This window comes from Nanorana parkeri, unplaced genomic scaffold (assembly GCF_000935625.1).
Source record: "Nanorana parkeri isolate BGI_ZX_2015 unplaced genomic scaffold, ASM93562v1 scaffold738, whole genome shotgun sequence".
NCBI lineage: Eukaryota > Metazoa > Chordata > Amphibia > Anura > Dicroglossidae > Nanorana > Nanorana parkeri.
In genome coordinates, this window is record NW_017307006.1 from 366,476 (window position 1) to 387,694 (window position 21,219).

Below are 21,219 nucleotides of genomic sequence, written 5' to 3' on the forward strand. Positions count from 1 at the left end.
GAACAGAGACGACAGAAGGAAGATTCATTGTTGTTGGAATGTCAGGTGGAATGGCAAGCATCCGAGTATAGTACAGTTGGGATCAGTGAAATGTAGCAACCATTATGGCTCAGTATATAAAAGGTGTAGTAACCCAGATCATCATCATGCCAAAGGAGCGAGTGGAAAAATCAATTGGGCATACGCACCCCATTAGATCTAAAAATTAGAGCCAAACATAAAGCAAGTGACATAAGGATAACAAGCCAGACAAAAAAGAAAAATAGAGAAAAAGAACCACATGCAAGATAGGGAAAAAGAAAGAGGAGATAAAGATTAAACACTTACTATAGGAAAAATGGGAGGAGGGAGAAGGGTGAAATGGGGGTAGGAGCATGAGAGGTAACCCGGAGCGAGACCGCACTGGTGAGGACAGTTAATTAAAGGCTCAGTAATGAGTGGTCAGACCCAGAAGAACAGAGATAGCCCACCCAGGGAGACCACGTTTTCATAATCTTCAAGTGCGTATCCCTAAGGACAGCTGTACCCCCTTCTCTTTCTATGTGCTTGCTTCTTACCTCTCTCTAACTCTTTCTCTCTGCTCCCCTTTTTTTTCTGCCCTCTCTCTTCTTTCTCTTCCCTTCTCTTTTGCTCCCCCCTCTTCTTTCTCCCCTCTTTCCCTTTCTCCCTCTTCTTTCCCTCATTCTCCCTTTCTCTTTTTATTGTCTTTCCCTGTAAAGTTCTGCTATTAGAATTAAAGCTGTAATCTGGTTCCTTTCCTGTTATTCAATACATATTATTCCTTGATGATTCTTATTAATCTATTTACTTTGGGTAGTCATGTTTACAGAATTTGTGCAGATCGATGTATATTCATAGAAATATTCCCCTTGCTTTTTACCTTCTGAATCAACATTTTTAAAAATTAGAGCATACATTTCCTACAGTGAGCATGGACGTCCTAATGGTCGCCTTGTTTCAGACTGGCATATATGATATGAACCACTTATGTGTCTTTTTTCCCCCCGATGCAGTGTCTGTGAACACACAGTTCTTAGACAGACTGCACAACCTCCAGAGTGATGCCACCCAACGATGTACAACAGCAGCAGAAACTTGTCAAGTGAGTGTTCTAGTACACTAATACAGTTGTTGTTTGCTTTATTTTGTGATTTAGTGTTATGATGCTCAACTGGCATTATGGATTTATTGCATTCTGCCCAGTATTGTCCACACCTTACATTCTATAGTCTTTTTCACTGGTGGGATTCAGTTTCACTGTAGATGACACTCTGCAAGGCTAAGAATGTATGTGCAGCATACAACCTTGTGGGAAGATATGCGTATTCTAGCAGTGGCTGTAAGTAGTAGGCATTAGAGGGAGCATTAATGTAACCGGTGTCACCAGGAGGGCTTCCCTGGGCTTCAATGGCCATTATGAAGGAGATAACATTATGACTGGACAAGTTGTATCCATTAATAGTTTAGGAACTTCTTAGGGATTGTAAAGGACATAATGGTGGTTTCATGGAATTCAATTGTAATACTTATTAACTGAAGAACTTCCTCCACTTAACATCTGAGAAAAAGGTTATTTTTTACCACTATACCTGGAAATTCCAAACCTTCAAAGAGCTTTTCATATGCAGATCAGAAGCCTGCTATTGGCATTAGTGTGCATAGAACGCTGCCTCTGTCATATGCATCTTATATATCTTACAGTATATGTCATATCCAAACAAGATACTGCCTGTTGTTTAACATTGCCAGTCTTTCTGCATAACCTGTTTTTTTCCTGTTTCCAGGCTCAGCTGATGAACTTGGAAATCTGCAGCAAGGAGGAGGCTAAGACTATCATGACCAAAGAGCTGTCCCCACTCACTGAACAATTCCAGATAAATTATGACAAAGAACAAAGGCTCTTCTCTGTATGTGTCCTTGTACAAACACTTGAAGAACTCTGCTAGCACTGTTTCTGTCTAAATTTGCCATATAAGACCAACGCGGTTTCAGAAAAGCTGCAGCCCTTTTTGTTGCATAGTCTTTTCTGTGGTGTCCTGTAAGGCATAGCATCAGATATACATACATTTTTGATATTAAGTGCATGTATGCCACATATTGTGTAGATATAACACTTCCAGGTATTTATAATCTCCTTCAGAGGTCTTAGTACTCTCCCTGACAATGACCATGTCTGCTTTTCTTTCCAGAAGAACTGAGACATCCTTGTTCAGGCATCATTCAGGGTCATCTTCTGGAGTAAGAAGCTGGCCCATGAATGACCTGATCAATATTTTATTTTTAGTATGGGTATTTACAGTGTATAGCGCCAGCAATGAATGCATCCCTTTACATAATTGCATATTCACATCAGTCCCTGCCCTCAAGAAGCTTATCTAAGGTCCCTATCTCACATACATGCATACACTGCCAATTTAGACAGAAGCTAGTTAACCTGCCAGCATGTCTTTTTTGGAGTGTGAGAGGAAACCGGAGTACGCAGAGGAAACCCACGCAAGCACAGGGAGAACATGCAACTCCTTGCAGATATGTTACTGACCGGGATTTGAACCGGGGACCCCCAGTGCATTCATGTAAATTCCTAGTGCCTGCACAGTATTCTTTATGTTTTTAGCTGTGTGTGCTAATGTGTCATGCAGTTCAGCTCCTGCTGCTTTATCTTGCTTTGTCACAATGTTCAGTGAGTGATCATTTGGTAAGGGAACATTGAGGTAATAATCCCTCTTGCTTGCAGACGTCTGATTACATTCACTTTCCCAAATTGCACCATTCAGGCCCAAGCACAGTCACATGAAAAACGTTACTGTCATTTTTTAATTATATTAGTGCTGCAAATTGTGACCTGAATTTATTCAATCAGACTTGTAAGTTATTGGTACATCTGCTTTTATTTATCTTCTTTTTGCTTAACATTTTAGGATCCAATGATGACCGTATCAAAACAAATAGACTCACATACCAATAAATTATTTAAATATGCCAAAAAAGCAGTTCATCTTTGGGATGTCTTGCAAATTGGACTAAGCCAACAAGAAAAGGCCCTGCAAAGGAATTTAGACCACTATCGGAAGAAGTATGAAACAGAAAATCAGGTACAACTGACTCCTGCAATATGTCGGTCTCCTGGATATCAGCTGCTTGCCCTAACATACTAATTTTACTGTACCACCACATCACCAGATTTATGATTGTATATAGTTTAGTTTCATCTCTATATATTTAAAGATGTTCACCTTACTGTTCATTCTTGCAGTCACGATTTATTTTTAATTTATAATGACAGCTGTCCACTTCTGGAAATTGCAGTATGCAAGCCTTTGTGTCGAAACAAACCTGCTTTTATATTTCTGTTGTATATTAGACCTGTATAATCAGGAATATAAAAACTGAGGTATTGCCTAATGCAACCAATCAGGTATTTGTTTTTATGTTCTAACACAAATGTGAAAAATAAGAGCGGTAGCCTAATTGGTTGAAATTGTTAACAAGGCAATTGTATCCATTTTTTTTATGCATGGCGAGTAAAATCTGTGATATGATTGGGTATTTCTCTCCTTAAATACTTACGGCTCATCCTTTTTTTACATCGCAACTTTGTTTACTATCCACCCCTTCTGGATATGTTTAGCAAACACCTATGACAGACAGTAGGAAAGAGCAACCAGATTTCTTATTTGCTCCATTTCAGAAAGTGGAAGTTGATTTCTAATTGGTTGTTGTGGATCATTACACTTTGCACAATGTTGATAATATTGCCAGCACACTGACTGCCCTGTCCTTTCCACACAGAAAAGGGAAGCCAATCTTGACATTATTTTGGACAGCCTGCGGCAGGGGAGCACTGAGGAGCAACTGCGCGCCCTCATGGGCAAGTCCCTGGCATGTTTACAGGACATCAAAGCTGGGTGACCATCCAATCATTTACAATCTATATTTTTGTAATAACTATTCTTCTTACTACCAGCAAAATATACCCATTTCTTGACTGGTACAGGTTCACTCTATAGTTTGTTTTGTTGGGGAGGATGTTGGTACCTAAAATCTGTTTTGGACTTCACATTATTAGGTACTTACACATTATTAAACTGAGCCAGGTTAAAAAAAAAGTGACAAAGGTGCTGTAGTGTAAACATCTTTAAATGACTGCAAGTACCTGTGCTAGTCAATCCTAGATCAATCCCTGTGGAGCCTCATAGAAAAAGCATTTCTCCTTGTTGCTCTTATGTCAAATGCCAGAGCTTTGTCGGCCTATTGAAGTGCTGCCATTTGACATTTAATTGATAAGGATGGGCCTTAGCACCAGGATCGGCAGGGCTTAATCTCTCTTGTACAGGTTGGATCTGAAGGGCTCCACAGGGATACAAAGATGATTCTAAAGCCTAACAGTGGTATTTTGACACACCACAAGGTGACTGTACCTGATTCTGAACACCAGGTTAAGTGAAAGAATAACCCTTGCCATTGGACCTGTACCTCACTGCAAGGGTAAATGCTCATTTAGTCTAGAGGTAGAGGGAAAGGCAGCTATACTTACCTTGTTCCTTTGCCCACTGGTAGCCGGAGCTCCCTGATGCTCCAGGATGTGGACGGGTCCTTTTTTTGTTATTTTTATAGTGTAAAAGAACAGTTACAAAGAACAAGCATCTGTGTTTACATGATGGCGACCCAGAGGATTAAGTCAGAGCATGTATGACACACAGAAAACAAAACCACACACTTTGGTCTATACTAAACACCGTCCACAGTGGTTACATAAGGCTGCAGTTACAAAACGGTTTCTAAGGCAACAGAAATCTTGTACACTAAAGCTGAATAATAGAGCCAACCATGTATCCTGACCTATTGTCTTGAATGTATCATTAGGTCTGGTATGCAAATGAATACAATGTGTCAGCAAGTGATATGAAGCGTGATACATTTTGTTCTATGGATATAGTGTTTTGTGTTTTCAGCCAGGGGGACCAAAGTTTGTCAAATTTATTTGGCCAACTATGGGCTTCATAGGTCAGCGGAAGTGCTTGGTTAACTATCCTTTTCCAGCAATAAAGCTGTGTACATACTGAGTGGATTTCGGACGGTTCTTGATGAACCAGCTAAAATTCACCTAGTGGGTGACCCTGTCTGCTGCCTCCCACCCGGCATCTTTTGATTACAAAAATTGAAGGAGTAGGGTGGAAAATTGTTGTCCAAACAGTATCTGCATACAGTCAAATGCAGGCACTGTTTTGGTATTTTGCCAGCCGCCAGGGCCGACATGCAACAGCTGGGAGATTTTTCCATCCATGATGTTTAGTGTGGAAAGCCCGAATACCAAACTAAAAAAATCTACTACTGTATACCCAGCTTAAGTTTTGGAGGGTCAGAAGAATTCCACTGTAGAGCTATAACATTTGTTTGCACAAAAGTATAATAAATGGAGAAGGAGTTTAATACATTTTGGGTAAACCTGACTTCTCCAACTAACCCAATAGACCTCTAGAAGGATTACAGATATTAGGTACGGGTAAAAGAGTGGCATTGGCCAGGTTCATGCTGTTCTAACATTCAATGCATGACTGCTGGTCCAACATTGCACACGATAACATCAAAATGCCTGTGATGAAGGTAAACAGCTTTAGTGGACCGATTGTACAGCTGAAGTGTTCTGAGTTATCCAATGATTTTTTTTTATCTCATGGGATTATCAGCAATGAAATCCTCCTGCCATACATACTGATTCTATTTAAGTCAGTCTTGGAGTTTTGTTTCTTTGTATGTAATGCAGTACTAAAAATATACTACAGCAAGAATGTAAACTGGTGACAGTAACCTCTGTAACTATATGAAATGATATTCAATTGATTTATATCTTAATATTTTTGATAATTACGTTAAATATGTGCTCACTGTAAATATTGTGAGAGAGTGTAAGTGTGGCTAATACTAGCCATCAGATTTTATGCCTCTATTCTTCAAAAGGCAACCTTAAGGCAACGCAGACACTTTCCCTGTCCTCCAGTAGTTGTAAATGTGTCTGGAAGATACTCTCTGAATTTTCTGAATCATTCTGTCAATCAACAGGTACCTGAAATGTCATCATGATCAAGTCATTGTCATAAAGTCCTATCCTAAGATGGTGCTAAGTAAATTAATGTCATACAGCTCATCTGTAAGCAAATTCTTTTGTGTCCAAGAAGTTTATGGAGAGGTAAGACAATCAGAAAACAGAGTTGTAAGAATATCAGCAGGGGATGGACCACCTCTGTAACAGCATGTATGCAGGGGGCCCGGCCAGGACTTTCCTGATGCCCTGCGGGCCACCTGGGTCGCTATTGGCATCTCACGCTGCTGGTTGTGACTGCTAAGAGGAATGTGCCACCGACAGCAATCTATGCAGCGGCGCGTTCCTTACCCAACCACTGCTGAGTCAGTGAGAGCCAGCAGCGGCGGTGGAGCAGGCTGGACCTAGGAGTGGAGGAGGAGGCGGGGCCTGGGGTTGGCATCGGAAGAGGAGGCGGGCCCGGCGACGGGGAGGAGGCGGGGCTCATCATCGACGGTGGAGGAAGAGGAGGTGGACAGGTAAGGAGTGTGATTAGCGCACCTGAGGGTGACCCTGCAGAGCCCACCTGTAACGCCTGTTTTGGTTCGGGGGGTTGTGGATCACGGAGGCTACTCAGACTGGAATCCCTGGCGTCACTCTCAATCTTTAGTGGAGAATTAGGGACTCAAGCATTACAGCCACACGCAAAGTAAGATAAGTTCAGGTAGGGTTATTATGTCATAAGCCCTGTCCTAAGCACCAGCAGTATTTCAGGAAGTAACTGATAAAAAGGTAACACCGTGTGAAGAGGTACCAGAGGAATCCCAATGAGTATACAGTCACTATGACACAGGAGGTGCAATATGCACTGAGTACTTGCGATTTGGAGCGAGCGGCAGGAGCTGGGGGTCCTTTAGAATCCGGTCCAGAGACGTGAGGGTTCAAGGCTGGCAGCAGCGTAAGGTGGTGGTATACGGCCCCAGGAGACAGCAGGCGTTCTGGTTGAAATAGTGGAACGCCATGCTGTCTCGGCTGGGAGTTTAAATAGAGCGAGAAGTGGGGGAGGAGCCATCGGCCGGAACGGCGCACTTCCGAGCTCCATAGTGGAACGCAGCCGGCATCCGAAAGTGGCGATGAGTGAGCTCCAGCGTGGAACGCAAGAGGGCGCACCCGAGAACCGGCAGAATCCCGAGGCGCTCTCGATCCCCTGCTGGATGATGATGGCGGTTGCCGTTACACCACCTTAGAGAGTCTATGGTGGGCTATGTAGGGCCACCCTCAGGTGGGCTGTGTGGGATCTCAATTGGGCTCTGCAAGGGGTGTAACTAGAGATCAAAGGGGCCCCATACAAAATTTTGCTATGGAGCCCTGTGATTTCTAGTTACGCCCCTGCATGCATTGCTAGTATTCAGCCCAGAGCCTGGGGGCCCAATGTGACCGCTCTCTCAGTCTGCAAATCAGACTTCACCCTTGTTACATTTTATTAATGCAATTACTATGCCTTCGTAAGGATAGGCGTGGTTTTGCAAAATGAACAAAATAAATAACCCTCAGCTCTTTTCATCAGGTATAGAAAAACAAACCACAGATGCACTACTCAAACTAGGCCACATTTTGGTCTCCATGTTTGTTGATGGCAGGAACTTTTTTATGTGCTGCTATTTACCTGTAAATTACCTTCTAAAGCAGAAATATCAGCTCTATGTCAATCTGTAAGACCCCATTGTTGCTCCCGAGCTCGAGGCTAATAACTGATACACCACCCAGACTGCTAGAACAAAATAAATTCTACAAACACTGTTGAAGACTGGTTCACTGTTTTTACTTTCCTAAGTTTCATAGTGTACATTGATGTTTCCTTGTGGTCTCATCCACTCTTTTCACCTGCTATGGTTAATTAGTACATGCTGATGGAAATTGCAGACATGCATAGTGCACAGTAACAAATGTTTTGGGAGTAAAATAGTGCCTGCATGGAGGTCTGTCTATCTTCTGTCTAACTACGTAATACCAGAGACAACCATGGAAGCAGAATTGTGTAATAGATTAAAAAGAGAACATTTTATAATACCTAATAAGTCTAAATGAAAGGTATTACTAGATTAACATATGATATAATTGCAGTTTTACCTTAAAAGCCTCTTCCATCAAGTGCCTTAAACATGTAGCATGGCACCACTGTCTCTTCCTGCCACTGCCTGACATAGTTTTTCTCTTCTTTAAAGAATGTTCCTCCGAAAATTGAAGAATCAGATGGTAAAGGCTACAGAACAATGCCACAGGAACCTGAAGGGTCTGATGTGGAGGAGAAGCCTATAGTAAACCCAGGATATGCATCACAGGATATTGATGACAAGACTGGTGTCACCTGGGATCACCCTATAGAGGGTACTGGTGTGAACACGCCTCAACCACCTGAAATAGAAAGCACAGGGGCTGATGAAGGAAACACAGGGCAAGTAACTGCTCAGGTGTCCACGGAGAATAAAGATAATGAAACACACAGTTCTGGACATCATGATGTTTTGGAAACTCCGGTCAGTGCTCAGAATGAGGTATGTAAAGTTAAAAACAAAATGTGGATTAGATAATATTATCTTGATAATGGAAAAAAAATTGCATTGTAATACCCCAAGCAGGAGATGGTGTTCCAAGCTCAGATAGCCACCAGTCATGTGACCATATGTTTACGTATTTTGGTATGATACTTGCTGCAAAACAGAGAACTAATCATCTACCCTTTCTTCTAGCTCTCACCAGCAGGGGAGAATACAGAAGCCCCTGAGATAGTTGGGAGCTTTGTAACATTCAGAGGAAACACATACACTGTGCTATCGTCCAGCAAGAAGCAAAAGAACACATCTGTTGTAATAGACCAGCCAGTAACAGACAATGTGTTCTTCACCGAGGCTGTCATAGAAGAAGAAAGCCCTGCCAATATCAAACAGATGCTGGTGCCGGAAGAGCTAATTACTGAGCTAAAGAACAAGTGAGTCTGTGACACATTTTATAGCTTCATACTAGAAAGAAGTAACTTTTGCAAATGATTGGAACCCCATAGAGGTGGCTGAATTTGGCTGAGAAGGAAAGGTGCACAGCTCTGAAACTGAAATCCCATTGGCTTCAAAAGCATTCCAAAACCAGTTTTGACTCAGAACGTTTTCTTACAGGGAAACTCTATTATTTTATCTCTATTATTATCTATTATGGTTTAAGGGTTTTCTAAAGATAACTTTGATTGAAACTTACATCGTAGGTAAGGTTAAATAAAGATGCAGGTCCATCCAGAGACACCTGATCAGAGCAGGCGGATGATGGAGAAGCCACTTCTCTGATCTATTCAATGGTGTCTGTGTGTGTGAATTTTAGCATGAGCTACTGAGCTTTGTAAACAGAAGGCTTTTTTTCCAGAAAAGCTGCTAAGGAGAGCCTGAAAAATGTGTGAAAAGGAACCTAATTTACCTCATTTTCTTTTTTCATCTTTTAGTCATGATCTTAATTATAAAACAAAATATATGTATAACCACTCTACCTCCCTTTAAAGCAATTATGGTTAAGAACTCACTGTGCAATCCCACATGTTATGCAAAAGGATGGGTGGGCATTTAAGTAGGCGTTTTGCTTTTTCCCCTAGTGGGAAAAGTTCACTCCCATGCTGAGAGATTAGCCGTTTTTTGATTATTTTCTTGTATTCTCTCACTACCTGAGCTAAATGCTGATCACAAACATTTTGTGAAGTGATAGTTTTTCTCTTCTCCAGCAGTATGATAGAGTGTCAGTAAACCCTGAGCTTAGGCAGGATGCAGGTCAACATCTGTGAGGGCCTTACAGATGACACTGGGCTGACATTTCTGCTCAGACAAGAGGGGGATACACATGAATAACAATACACACACTTGTCTCTGTGAAGTAAGACTGCACTCTTATGACAGCTTAAGAGTGGAGATTCAAATTCTTAAAAATGTCCATTTGTGACCGCTTCTACTTTAAACACCATACATTATTTTTTTTTTGCTAGAGGGCTATTTCATGTCTATCTGATTGGTTCCAATGCAGGTGCTCTATGGTAGACATTGGTTCCTGCTGTTTCCAATGCAGGTGCTCTATGGTAGACATTGGTTCCTGCTGTTTCCAATGCAGGTGCTCTATGGTAGACATTGGTTCCTGCTGTTTCCAATGCAGGTGCTCTATGGTAGACATTGGTTCCTGCTGTTTCCAATGCAGGTGCTCTATGGTAGCCATTGGTTCCTGCTGTTTCCAATGCAGGTGCTCTATGGTAGACATTGGTTCCTGCTGTTTCCAATGCAGGTGCTCTATGGTAGACATTGGTTCCTGCTGTTTCCAATGCAGGTGCTCTATGGTAGACATTTGTTCGCTGTTGTGATGATATGATTATCTCAACTTTCCTCTCATTTACAGTATTCGACTTGGTTTCTTTGAGCACCTGGAGTGTTGGTTTACTGAAATGGTGTCCAATTCTCATTGTATTGTTCTGGCCAAGAAGGAGGAGCTGAAGTCTGAACTGGATTTGCTCTGTCACCTTCATGAACCCAGGGGTCTACGCATAGAGATGGACATCCACAATGTCAGAGCAGGTACAGCCATGTGACACCTGGGAAGTAAACATATAAAAAAGATAAAATACACTTTATGTCAAATAAGTCAAAATATATGCAAGCTAATGCACTTATGTTTGAAATCTTACCTATTCTGTTCTATGGAAATAGCGTGATGACACCTCAGATCTTGTATTCTGCAGAATGTGGCTAAACCTCTCCTCCTGCCTTTGGACTTCCAATGAACATGGTTATAAACCCTCTGATTATGTGACAAGTTTGTCCATTGGGCACTCCTCTGGGTGCATGTCCAACAATTCTCATATGTCTATGGCCAGTTTAGGAATATATCAAAAAGTTGTGTGCTGGCAATAGGTGGAATATTACCAACATCCAGTCTATTTTGCTACATAATTTGAATCCTACATTTGCCTCTGAAGGGATTTTTCTTTCTGATTCCCTTTTAGCTGAGTTACTCCTACACTCAGAACGTGTGGACCGCCACTGCGAGGGGGTGAATCAAGCACTTAACGATTTAAAGGAAGAGAGCGCTTTACTGATTGAGAAAATGAAAAGGGAGACTGAAAATTTCCGCAGCAAGATTATGTCCATGCAAAGCACGTTCCTGAATGCCAATAAGTCTGATAAGTGAGTATATGTCTATTTACCATACATGCCACTGTTTTGTCTTTTTTATTTTTTTTTATTTGTGTTTTCATGTTACTAATTGATATCAAAGATGTGGAGACTGTTTAAGGTACAGATAGTCCATCCATAACAGCAATGATGTCTACTTGATTTGTTCACATCAGACAAAAAGTTTTCTTTAGCTCTTGGCGCTAATGGCTGCCAGCTGAACAATCCACTTGCTGTTGCACACTCAAAGTTTTCAACAGTTTTTCACACAGACTTGAGGGGCTGCTCATCCAAGGCTCTGGGGCTTCCACGAACATAGAAAACTAGTCTTGGAATGATTGGCTCTACTGCAGCATTACAAGGGATTTGCTATTATACGGCCTATACGGCATATACGGCGTATAATAGCAAATCCCTTGTAATGCTGTATATCGAAAAGTCAGAAAAGTTGGGGTTTTTTAGGCAGCCGACTGACAACTTGCACACCAAGAATTTCTTGAAATTTGGAAAAGATCACTGAAAATACACCAAGGTGCGGGAAAGGAGGAGGAAACATTTCCCGCACTTCATGTCTGTGGGTCTCCGCGAAGTCCAGTCAGCGGTTACCCTCTGGAACAGGAGTTGGAACAGCTGCATGGAGTCCGCCAAGAACCACAGATCATGAAATCCCGTAAGAAGTGAATTAGATACTGTACAAAGTATCCGTTAATTAAGAACACATAGATACATCCATGTAGTAGAGCTAATTATACGGCCTATACGGCATATACGGCCGTATAATAGCAAATCCCTTGTAATGCTGTAGTAGAGCCAATCGCTCCAAACCTAGTCATAATGGAGAATTTTTCTCTGATTGGGCGGTTTCCAGTCTTATACCCCACTCTCAGGGAAATCAAGCTATGATTCTGATGAAGGGGGCTTGTCCCTGAAACGCGTCAATCTTGGCTGACTGCGGTCGGTGGACGGTGATGTGACCGGAGGCTACCTTGTTACATAGTCGGGGGGATACCATGTTGGGTTAACAGACAGTGTGGCCTCTCGTTTGTTGTTAAAGCCTGATGAAAACGTTTGTTTGTGAGTACCTTTATCCCTTGTTTTATTTATTGTAATTAACGATTTTACACACGGAGGTGGCGCTCTGTTCCCTTTTGTTTTCTACTTGATTTGTTCAGCCTACTTGTGTCTCTGCAGCTGTATTCCCCTAAAGAGTGACAGTCATGTTTTAGCATCCTGGACAGATGAAGCATAGAAGAAACCCTTTGGGGTCTATTCCCTAAGCTGCCGTAGGCAGCCGAGTGAATGACCGACCTAAAGCGAAGTGAGCCGAACGCTGTTCGGCTATTCACTTCAGGCTGGTACGGCTGATTTCAGCCATACATCGGGTGGCTTCGGGTCGACATGCTCAGCATGTTCGGCCGACCCGAAGTGCAGAAGGAGTTCGACTCAGCCGATCCAACATCTGGATCGGCTAAGCCGAACCTCCGGCAGGCTACTGCTGCAGGCTACAGCTAGTGCTGTTCGGTCTATTCTTATAGATACCGAACAGCAGTGAGTGAATAGCCGATTGCCGCTGAGCGGCATTCGGCTCGGCTGTTCTGCTTGGTCCCACAGAGGGGAGAAAAATAGTTTAAAAAGTAGAAAAAAATAAATAGAGAACGATTGTGCGGACAGCAGTGACAGCAAGCTCCGCCCAACTGTTTTCTATTGGCCGGCGGTTCTGCTGCCGTCAAAAAAAATAAAAAAAATAAACTCTCCTGGGTGCTCCGGGAGTCTCCCGCTCCCGGCCGCCAAGGAGAGAAACACTGCTTTTTCTCTTTTTTTTTCTTTATTCTGACACGGAGCCGTGTCAGAATAGAAAAAAATAAATACATTTGGCCATAGGAATGCATTGCTAGATTCCTATTGGCTATTTCAATTTGCAATAGCCAATAGCAAACTAGCTATTGAACCCGCCCTCTGAACTGCAGCAGAGGGCGGGTGCAATGCTCGGCTCCGTGTCAGAATAAAGAAAAGAAAAAGCAGTGTATCTCTCTTCGGCGGCCGTGAGCGGGAGACTCCTGCAGCGCCCGGGAGAGTTTGCTGTCTGGAGATCAGTGTCCCTGGTTAGCTGGTAACCAGGGAAGCTGATCTCTCTGCAAGTGGCCTGAGCCAGCCGTAACATCACGGCTGGCTCCGCCCAGCTGTCAGAAGCCGGCCGCTCGTCCGGCTTTCAGCGCGGCTCAGCCAAGCCAAGGCACATGCCTTCGGCTCGACTGAGCTGCTCGGCCAAGTTCGGGAGCTCTACGGGTTATAGTGAATAGCCGTACAGTAGCCATTCGGTTCTACTGAACCGAAGGGGTCATGGGGCCGAAGCTAGCCGAAAGATCGGCCGAAGCTACGGCTAGATCCTTCGGCTGCTTCGTGAATAGACCCCTTAGTCTTTTCTTTTTTCTGAAGGTTTTACAGTATTTGTGAAGTCTTTTTAAGACCCTCCTTGTATTCCTGTCTCGAAAGTAGCACTAGCAAGTTATGTTATGGAAGATGTATGTGTGATTCGTTGTGGTGTACCAAGAAGCTGCTGGAAAAAATAGAAAGGGATGGAAAGACAAAGTACTAAAAAGAGATAACCTATCTGGTTCTTTAGTCTTGTCACTTGCACCGAATTCTTCAACAACATAACCTCCTAATGTTGACACTTCAAACAGGAAGTGAAGAAGTTTAATTAGGAAAGGCTTTAAAGTCCAAATATGCACTAAAGATTTTGCAAATAAAAAGGGGAAAAAAATTTAAATATTCTCTATCCTTACAATCATTACTTTTGCAAAGAGTTATATATATTATAAAGCAACAGATGATGTTTAGTAAATGGTTGTTCCTTATTTAAAGCAGATTCAAAGTTGAAACATGTTTATGTTACTGCCTTGAACCCTTAGCCCTGCAATGGTATGGGCTCCATCCTAGCCTGACTGGTTGCTGGTTCTCTGGCTGCAGAGAGTTCTGTGTGAGGCAGCAGCATTGACTGGCTGCCTATTCTTTAGACTTTGGGCCCACTTTCAGGCCATTTTCTTTTCAGATCTATCCATTTCCTAATAAAAGTTTATAGATTCTTTTCAAGTTTTACTTGCTAAATATCTCATGCTTTGTTTTTCATTTTCATGCCTTTTAGACTGGTAGCCCTGATCAATTCCTTGTCAACCATTTTGGATAGCCATAACAGCGGAGTCCAGACTGCCATGAGGAATTACCGCCAGCATGTGGAGGAGATGCTGGGAAAACTTTGTGATACCAACTCCGACTTCATCAAGTCTTTCAAGTAAGGCCAATATTTAATGCCATACCTTAGTCACAATTGACTGACCTACCTAACCTTTCTGTGAAACATCAGTAAAGTTCTGCTGTATCAATGTATTCTGAGAGCCAACAATCAGATATTCAGGAAAGGCTTTAATCTGGTAACTGAGTGGAAGTAAATTCTGTTTTTAGAAAGAGTATATTGATACATCAGGCCTGTATTGTTTATTGAGTCTCATACTTTAAAGTGTATGTAAACCCTAACAATAAATATCTCTTTAGACTGCTGGATATACCATTTAAAGTGTTTTGTGTATATATATCTGTAGGGTGCAAAAAATACCTGTTGATTTTGCCAGTAATCTTGTAAGCTGATAACTTACTGGATACCTTAATGAGATGGGGAAGGGGGAGCAGATGAGGAGAGAGGTTTGTGTTCTTTGTAATCCATCAGAAATTTAGGAGACAGGGCTGACAACACGTGCTAAGGATTTCAAAGTTGAAAAGACAAAGACAATAGCATCATGCAGGGGCATAACTAGAAATCACAGGGCCCCATAGCAAAATGTTTTTCCCCCTCCGCTTTAAAAAAAACTTTGGTCCTTCCTAACATTCCTACCAGATCTAAAGGGTCTGGTATTGTTTGGGAGGGGGACCTGCACACTTTAAGAATACAATTTTTTTTTTTTTAAATGTATTTTTCTTTAGAAATTATTTTTTTGCTGCAGCAGGTTCATCACACAGATGTGCCACTTTACCGGCAGGTTAAGGGGACGGGGACCCCCCAGGCACGATATTTAAAGGAATTTTTCATTTTTTTTTAATTCTTTATTTGTAGGCAAAAAGGGTGGGGTACATTGCAAAGAAGTACACGCGAGGGCCACATGGCCCCGCAGAATATTAGAACAATAGACAGTGAGACTCATAATCTAAGCATGGTGACACATTGTAATATCAGGTCCGGCACGAAGGTTTGTCCCCGCCCTTAAGGCATTTTTTACGGTGAATTAACGTAAAACCAACACTAACGTCGAGGTGAGTGGTCAGGCCTAGCCCCACAATATGGGCGGCCAAGTCCACCACGATCACCCCTGAACCACACAAAAAGACTGACACAGAAAAACACTGACATACAAAGCGAAAGGAGGACAAAACTCAAGAGAAGGGGAAAGCAGCGTGTAGTACCATTACCACCTCCTGGCGGCCCATGGTCGTCTCCACCCCCCGGTGTGTGCACGCCCGTCCCAAGGCAGGTGGCATAGACCGGTAATACCTCAATCTCCGGCATCTACCCCACACACTGTTGCGAAAGCCGCCGAGCTCCTGAAAATTACCCAGGTCCCCCAGGTAGCAACATATCTGGACTGTGACTCCCGTACACTGGCGGTTAAATCCTCCATCAGTCTAATCTCCTCCACCCGTCGCACCCACATGCCCACAGAAGGAGGGCGAGTTTGTCGCCACAAAACTGGTATGCAAGCTCTGGCTGCGTTCAGCAGGTGGATCAACAGCGATCGTTTATATGCTTTTCGGGAGAGCGGTGCCAGGTGGAGAAGATAGACCGACGGCGTGAAGGGCAGTTCATGTCCCGTGATGTCTGATATCACAGCTGCAATGTCAGTCCAAAATGGCTGAGCCTTCGAGCAATCCCAGAAGACATGTAGCAGGGAACCCTCTGCGGACTCGCACCGCCAGCACATTGGGGACACCTCTGGGTACATGACATGGAGGGTCGCGGGCACCCTGTACCATCTGGTTAAGAGTTTATACCCTGCCTCCTGGTATTTGTTGGAGACAGAAGATTTTAGGGAAAAGTACAGCATGGTGTCCACTTGGACAGGGGTGAGGGCCAGGTCCGAGGCCCACTGACGAATGAAGTATGGGGGGGTCTGGTCAGGGGGGTCACGCAGACCCTTCATCAAGTATGCCAGGGAGTGTCTGAGCGGCTCAGCCCGCTGACACAGAGCCTCAAACTCCGTCAGCGGCCGTTTAGGGCCGGGCACCTCCGAGAACGAGCATAGGAAATGTCGCAGCTGAAGCGCACACCACAAACGCATGGGGGGATCAGTAGTGGCCTGGATCTGTGCTACCTGTTTCCACAAGATATGGGCCTGTAGCTGGCACACTGCAGAGTGTCTTTCCCCTCTTTCGGGATAACCGTGACATGGGCTCTCAGAGAGTCCCGGGGTATGGGTCTGTCCTCTAATATGGCGTTGAAAGCAGAGAGGAAATGGGCTCCCAACTGCTCCCGGTAAAGCTTGTAGTACGGGAGGGTTAGCCCATCTGGGCCAGGGGCCTTACCGGGCTTCATGTCCCGTATAGCACAATCAAATTCGGCTTGGGATAGTGGGGCCTCTAACGCCTGACTATCAGATTCAGAAAGACGTGGCATGCCTGAGCAGGCCAGGTAATCCCTGGTTTCCGATCCCCTCGCCTCCTGGGCAGGTTGGTCGGGCGTAGCTCGTAAGTTGTACAGTTTAGTGAAGAATGAGTGGAAGTGTGCCGCTATGTCTGAGGACCGCGATGCGACCGAGCCCGAACCCGAATTGATGGACGGAATGAAGTTGCGAGATCTAGGGTCATGCAGGGCATTGGCGAGAATCCGACCGGCCTTGTTCCCATATTCATAGAACGAGCGGCGGTATCTGGCCAACTGGGCCTTCACTCTGTCCATCAGGAGCTCATGTAGTTCGGCTCTCGTTCTCACCAGGGATGCCAATATGTCAGTGTCTAACGCTGCCTTGTGGCGCAATTCTAGTTCTCGGAGTTGGGCATACAGGGCGTCCACTCTCTGCTGTCGTGCACGCTTGCGCCTGGCTCCCAGCTTGATAAGAGTACCCCTGATCACACATTTGTGTGCTTCCCACAAAGTCAGGGGGTCCTGCGTCGGGGAGCTATTTTCCCAGAAGTAGCAGGTCAGGTCTGATTGAACCTCAGAGGCTATGTCCAGGTCCTGCAACAGGGATTCGTTAAGACGCCAGGAGAGCGGAGGTCTATTCTCACCCCCAACATCCAAGCTTATATGAACGGGAGAGTGGTCCGAACAAGGTCGAGGTACCAATTGAGACCTCTGTTACAAGCGGGAGTGTCGCATGTTTTACAAGGAAGAAGTCAATCCTAGAGTATGATTGATGAGGGGCCGAGTAGTGTGTAATCCCTACCCATAGGGTTGTCTATGCGCCAGGGGCAGCAAGTAGGCCCCGGTAACGTTCGGAGAGCAAAGGGCATGAGTCCCAAAACATCGCAGACAGGGCCACAACTTCTCACAGGGGAGGCCTATATGTCTGAGGGCAAGAACATCTCATGGGGGTGGGAAAGGGCATATATCAAGGAAGGTGGCGACCCACCGATCGCTCAAATCTCCTCTTGGCGCAATTGCATCTGCAGCATGTGAGCCTTCTGTTGCAATAATGAGGCTTCCAAGGTGGACACCCTGTCAGCCATGGAGCCCCCAGACAGCTCCAAGGCCGATATGCAGTGGTCATGCTTCTGGATGTCTGAGCGCACCTCCGCCAGGTCTGTGTGGAGTGTAGCTACCAGCTGGGCCATCATCTCCTGCATGTCTGCTCGGGTTGGGAGTGCTGCCAGCAGCTCATGGAGTCCCTCACCACTGGTCAGGCCTGCGGTACAGGGAGGCGGCGATTTCGGCCCCAGGTATGGAGAGGGCACCTCGGACATCTGTCCCAATATGGAGGAGGCCGGTGAGGAGGGCGGCTCGGAGATGGCCACCAGAGCTCGCCCGTGGGCCACGTCGGGGACCGCCCCGCTGGCGAGTCAAAATTGAGCTCCGCGGTCCGGGCGCGTACAGCCGTGGGGAGATATAGGCGTCCATTCGGGCCTGCGAACGGGGCTTGGCGGAGGAGCGGGGGGTCTTAGGCTTCTTACCCGTCCTCTTCATGGGGTAGCCGGGTCTGGAAGAGATTGATCTACTGATTATAGCACCCCAGGTCCGCGGGGCTCTGCAGATCAGCGTCCGCTCGCCGCCATGCTCAGGCCACTGAATTTTTCATTTTTATTGTTACACTTTAAGGCCCCGTTCACACTGAGCGATTTATCGCGCGGTAATTCCCGCGATATCGCGGCTATTTACCGCGTGATATCGCTCTCCAATGCTTGGCAATGGGGCAAAGGGTCCTGCGTCGCTACAGCAGTACCCTTTTTGGAGCGGATTTTGCCGCGATTCAATGCTTTTTAATGCAAGCTGTTGCGCGATATCGCGCAAAATGCAAATCGCGCAGTGTGAATGGGGCCTCAGTCATGTTAAAATCGCTGCTCCTTTTAAAACTGTATTCCTTTTATGCACAATAACTTGCATGTAAGCCCTTTTAAAGGGGACAATTGTTTTTGAAAGTTCTACCCCTATTGACTTGCATTGAGTTCAAATTCGAACTTTTTAGATGTTCTAAAGTTCGAATTCGAACAGAACTCGGGCCTGTTTGGCCCATCACTATTGGTAACTACATACATAAGAGGACAGCTGATTGTGGTTGGGATAAGCAACAATCCCAAGGCTCCATTCACACTGGAGCGTCTGTCCTCGTGTACTCAGCTGTACGAATACATGCGGAGCCGCTCTAAACAGCAAAAACAATGCACTTTAATGTACATTATTCAGACTATTGCGGCCCCAAAACAGTGCAAGCGCGATAATACAGCGGATTCTGCGTGTTTGCGGCTATATAATAGCCGCAAACAGGCGGAATCCGTGCGGATTAAAAATGTATGGCTCCATTCAAATATAGCATTTGCGTTTCCCGCACGGTTTCCTGTGTGGAAGACCACACAGGACGAAACGCTACATGTGAAACAACTGCAAACCGCTCGTTTGCGGCCATTATAAAACAGCGAACATTCGGAATCCACCGGATTCGACGCTTGCACTATTTTGGGAACCGCGCAATACTCCGCAATAGTATGAACAATGCACATTGAAGTGCATTGTCTTGTGGATTTGGAGCGGCTCCGCGTGTATTCGTACAGCCGGATACGCCCCGACAGCCGCCCTAGTGTCAACGAAGCCTTAGCGTTTTTGTCCCGCACGAAACGGAATTGCTATATGTGAATGGAGCCTAAATGGACATAGCGTAGGGATGGAAGTAGTGGGAATATTCAGCTTGCTTACAGTCAATTGGCAATGCAAGAATATAAAGCAGATCTCCACTTATGACAGTAAATATGAAAAATAAAAACACACAATCTGCAGCAATCCAGAAACAAGAGCATTATCTTAAGTACACATAATTTACATTTCATCAAAGACAATATATTCCCATTAGCTGCACAACTGCTATAGATAAGCTATCTATTAAGCAACCCAAGTTTAGTAGGCATAAGAATAACCATGCAAGACGGAACTGTAAAAATACTATACCCACAATTTTAATTAGAATTGCTATAGGACTGACTCACTTTTTCACAATTATAAGAAATTATAATACCGTATAATAAATAATTATAAAAAAATTAGAGCTGCAGCTAACGATTATTTTCAAAATCGATTAGTTAGCCGATTATTAAGTTCGATTAATCGGTTAATCGGATAAACAATAAAATACATTTTTAAAAATGGCTCCAGTGATGGACTACTAGTTTGTATTGAAATGGGACTCATTATATAAGTGCAAAAATGAAATTGTGTATTTGCAAACTTTCCTCCTCTTCACCCCATTACAGCTGAAAAGTTCATACCAAAAATGGTTCTTCTTCAAAGATGCATTTGGAGTTTTCCTCATTCACTCAGAGCTGTGCATTGTACAGAAGAGGAATTGAGAACAGGCATAGTAAGGATGATTCGGGTTTACATATTAGCGTCTCACACTGCAAGTAGAGGAGATATAATGGTTCAGTCCTGCCTCATTTCAAAACAGTATCCCGCTTTTCCTTTAGATTGGACTTTATTTATATTAAATGAAGTGAAACTCATGTGTTGAAAATTAAAACCACATGTTTTAATGCTGCTGATAATCACTGCTTTTTTCTACAGATTATTTTCAGAAGGTGGCAATTTTTCTCCTGAGGAGATTGAGACTCTCCGTAAGAGGCTGCATAAAGCGTCAGCCACTATCGCTTCATTTGAGGGCTCCATCATGGTGGACCTGGAGGGGCTGGAGTCTTTGTGCTTAGAACAGGTAGATATGGTGCAGTTACACATCTAACTGAGGAAAGATAGTTTCCTTGTCAGCTATATACACATTGCTCAGTATTTTATGTCACAAGGTTCACCTCTGTTGAAATGCTAAAACCTCAATGAATACCCTACAGAGATACTGTATATACAGGAATTTATGGAATAACATTTGCACGAAATAATAATTTCACACTGGATGGAAGCTGTGGGTTAAGCAACATGCTGGCTGATTGTACATCTCTCAAGAAATCTTTTCCTGAATTCTGTGCAGATGAAAATCTGTGTGTTCCTAACTCAATCCAGTTGGAGTAACGTTTAAAAAAGCGTCTCGCTCTTCATACCTTACAGCAGAACCAGTGTCATACCTGGTGTCAGACGCTGACCCGAGGGGTACATTATTACCTAAATGGGTAGACACCTTTACCATGGATGAAATAATAGGAAATTCTTTAAGTCAGGGAGTACATAATTAATTTTGGGGAGATGCAGCCTGAAGCCTTCCCATGATGTTGGCAGTACATTATTATTATTATCATACAGGATTTATATAGCACCAACACTTTGCTCAGTGCTTTTACAAAATAGTAATAGACAGTACAGTTACAATACAA

At 44.0% G+C, this 21,219-nt stretch overlaps 1 protein-coding gene across 1 annotated transcript in view; it reads left to right on the forward strand.

Moving 5' to 3' along the window:
• Positions 1-21,219, forward strand: part of CCDC180 (coiled-coil domain containing 180) — a 73,181-nt gene that overhangs the window by 21,869 nt on the left and 30,093 nt on the right. Inside the window, exons 12-22 of the mRNA XM_018564226.1 lie at positions 1,014-1,102; positions 1,785-1,907; positions 2,919-3,092; positions 3,790-3,905; positions 6,061-6,187; positions 8,245-8,574; positions 8,770-9,008; positions 10,439-10,614; positions 11,043-11,223; positions 14,357-14,503; positions 20,465-20,609. Coding sequence (XP_018419728.1) covers positions 1,014-1,102; positions 1,785-1,907; positions 2,919-3,092; positions 3,790-3,905; positions 6,061-6,187; positions 8,245-8,574; positions 8,770-9,008; positions 10,439-10,614; positions 11,043-11,223; positions 14,357-14,503; positions 20,465-20,609 — 1,847 coding nt within the window. The remainder of the gene's footprint in view (positions 1-1,013; positions 1,103-1,784; positions 1,908-2,918; positions 3,093-3,789; positions 3,906-6,060; positions 6,188-8,244; positions 8,575-8,769; positions 9,009-10,438; positions 10,615-11,042; positions 11,224-14,356; positions 14,504-20,464; positions 20,610-21,219) is intronic.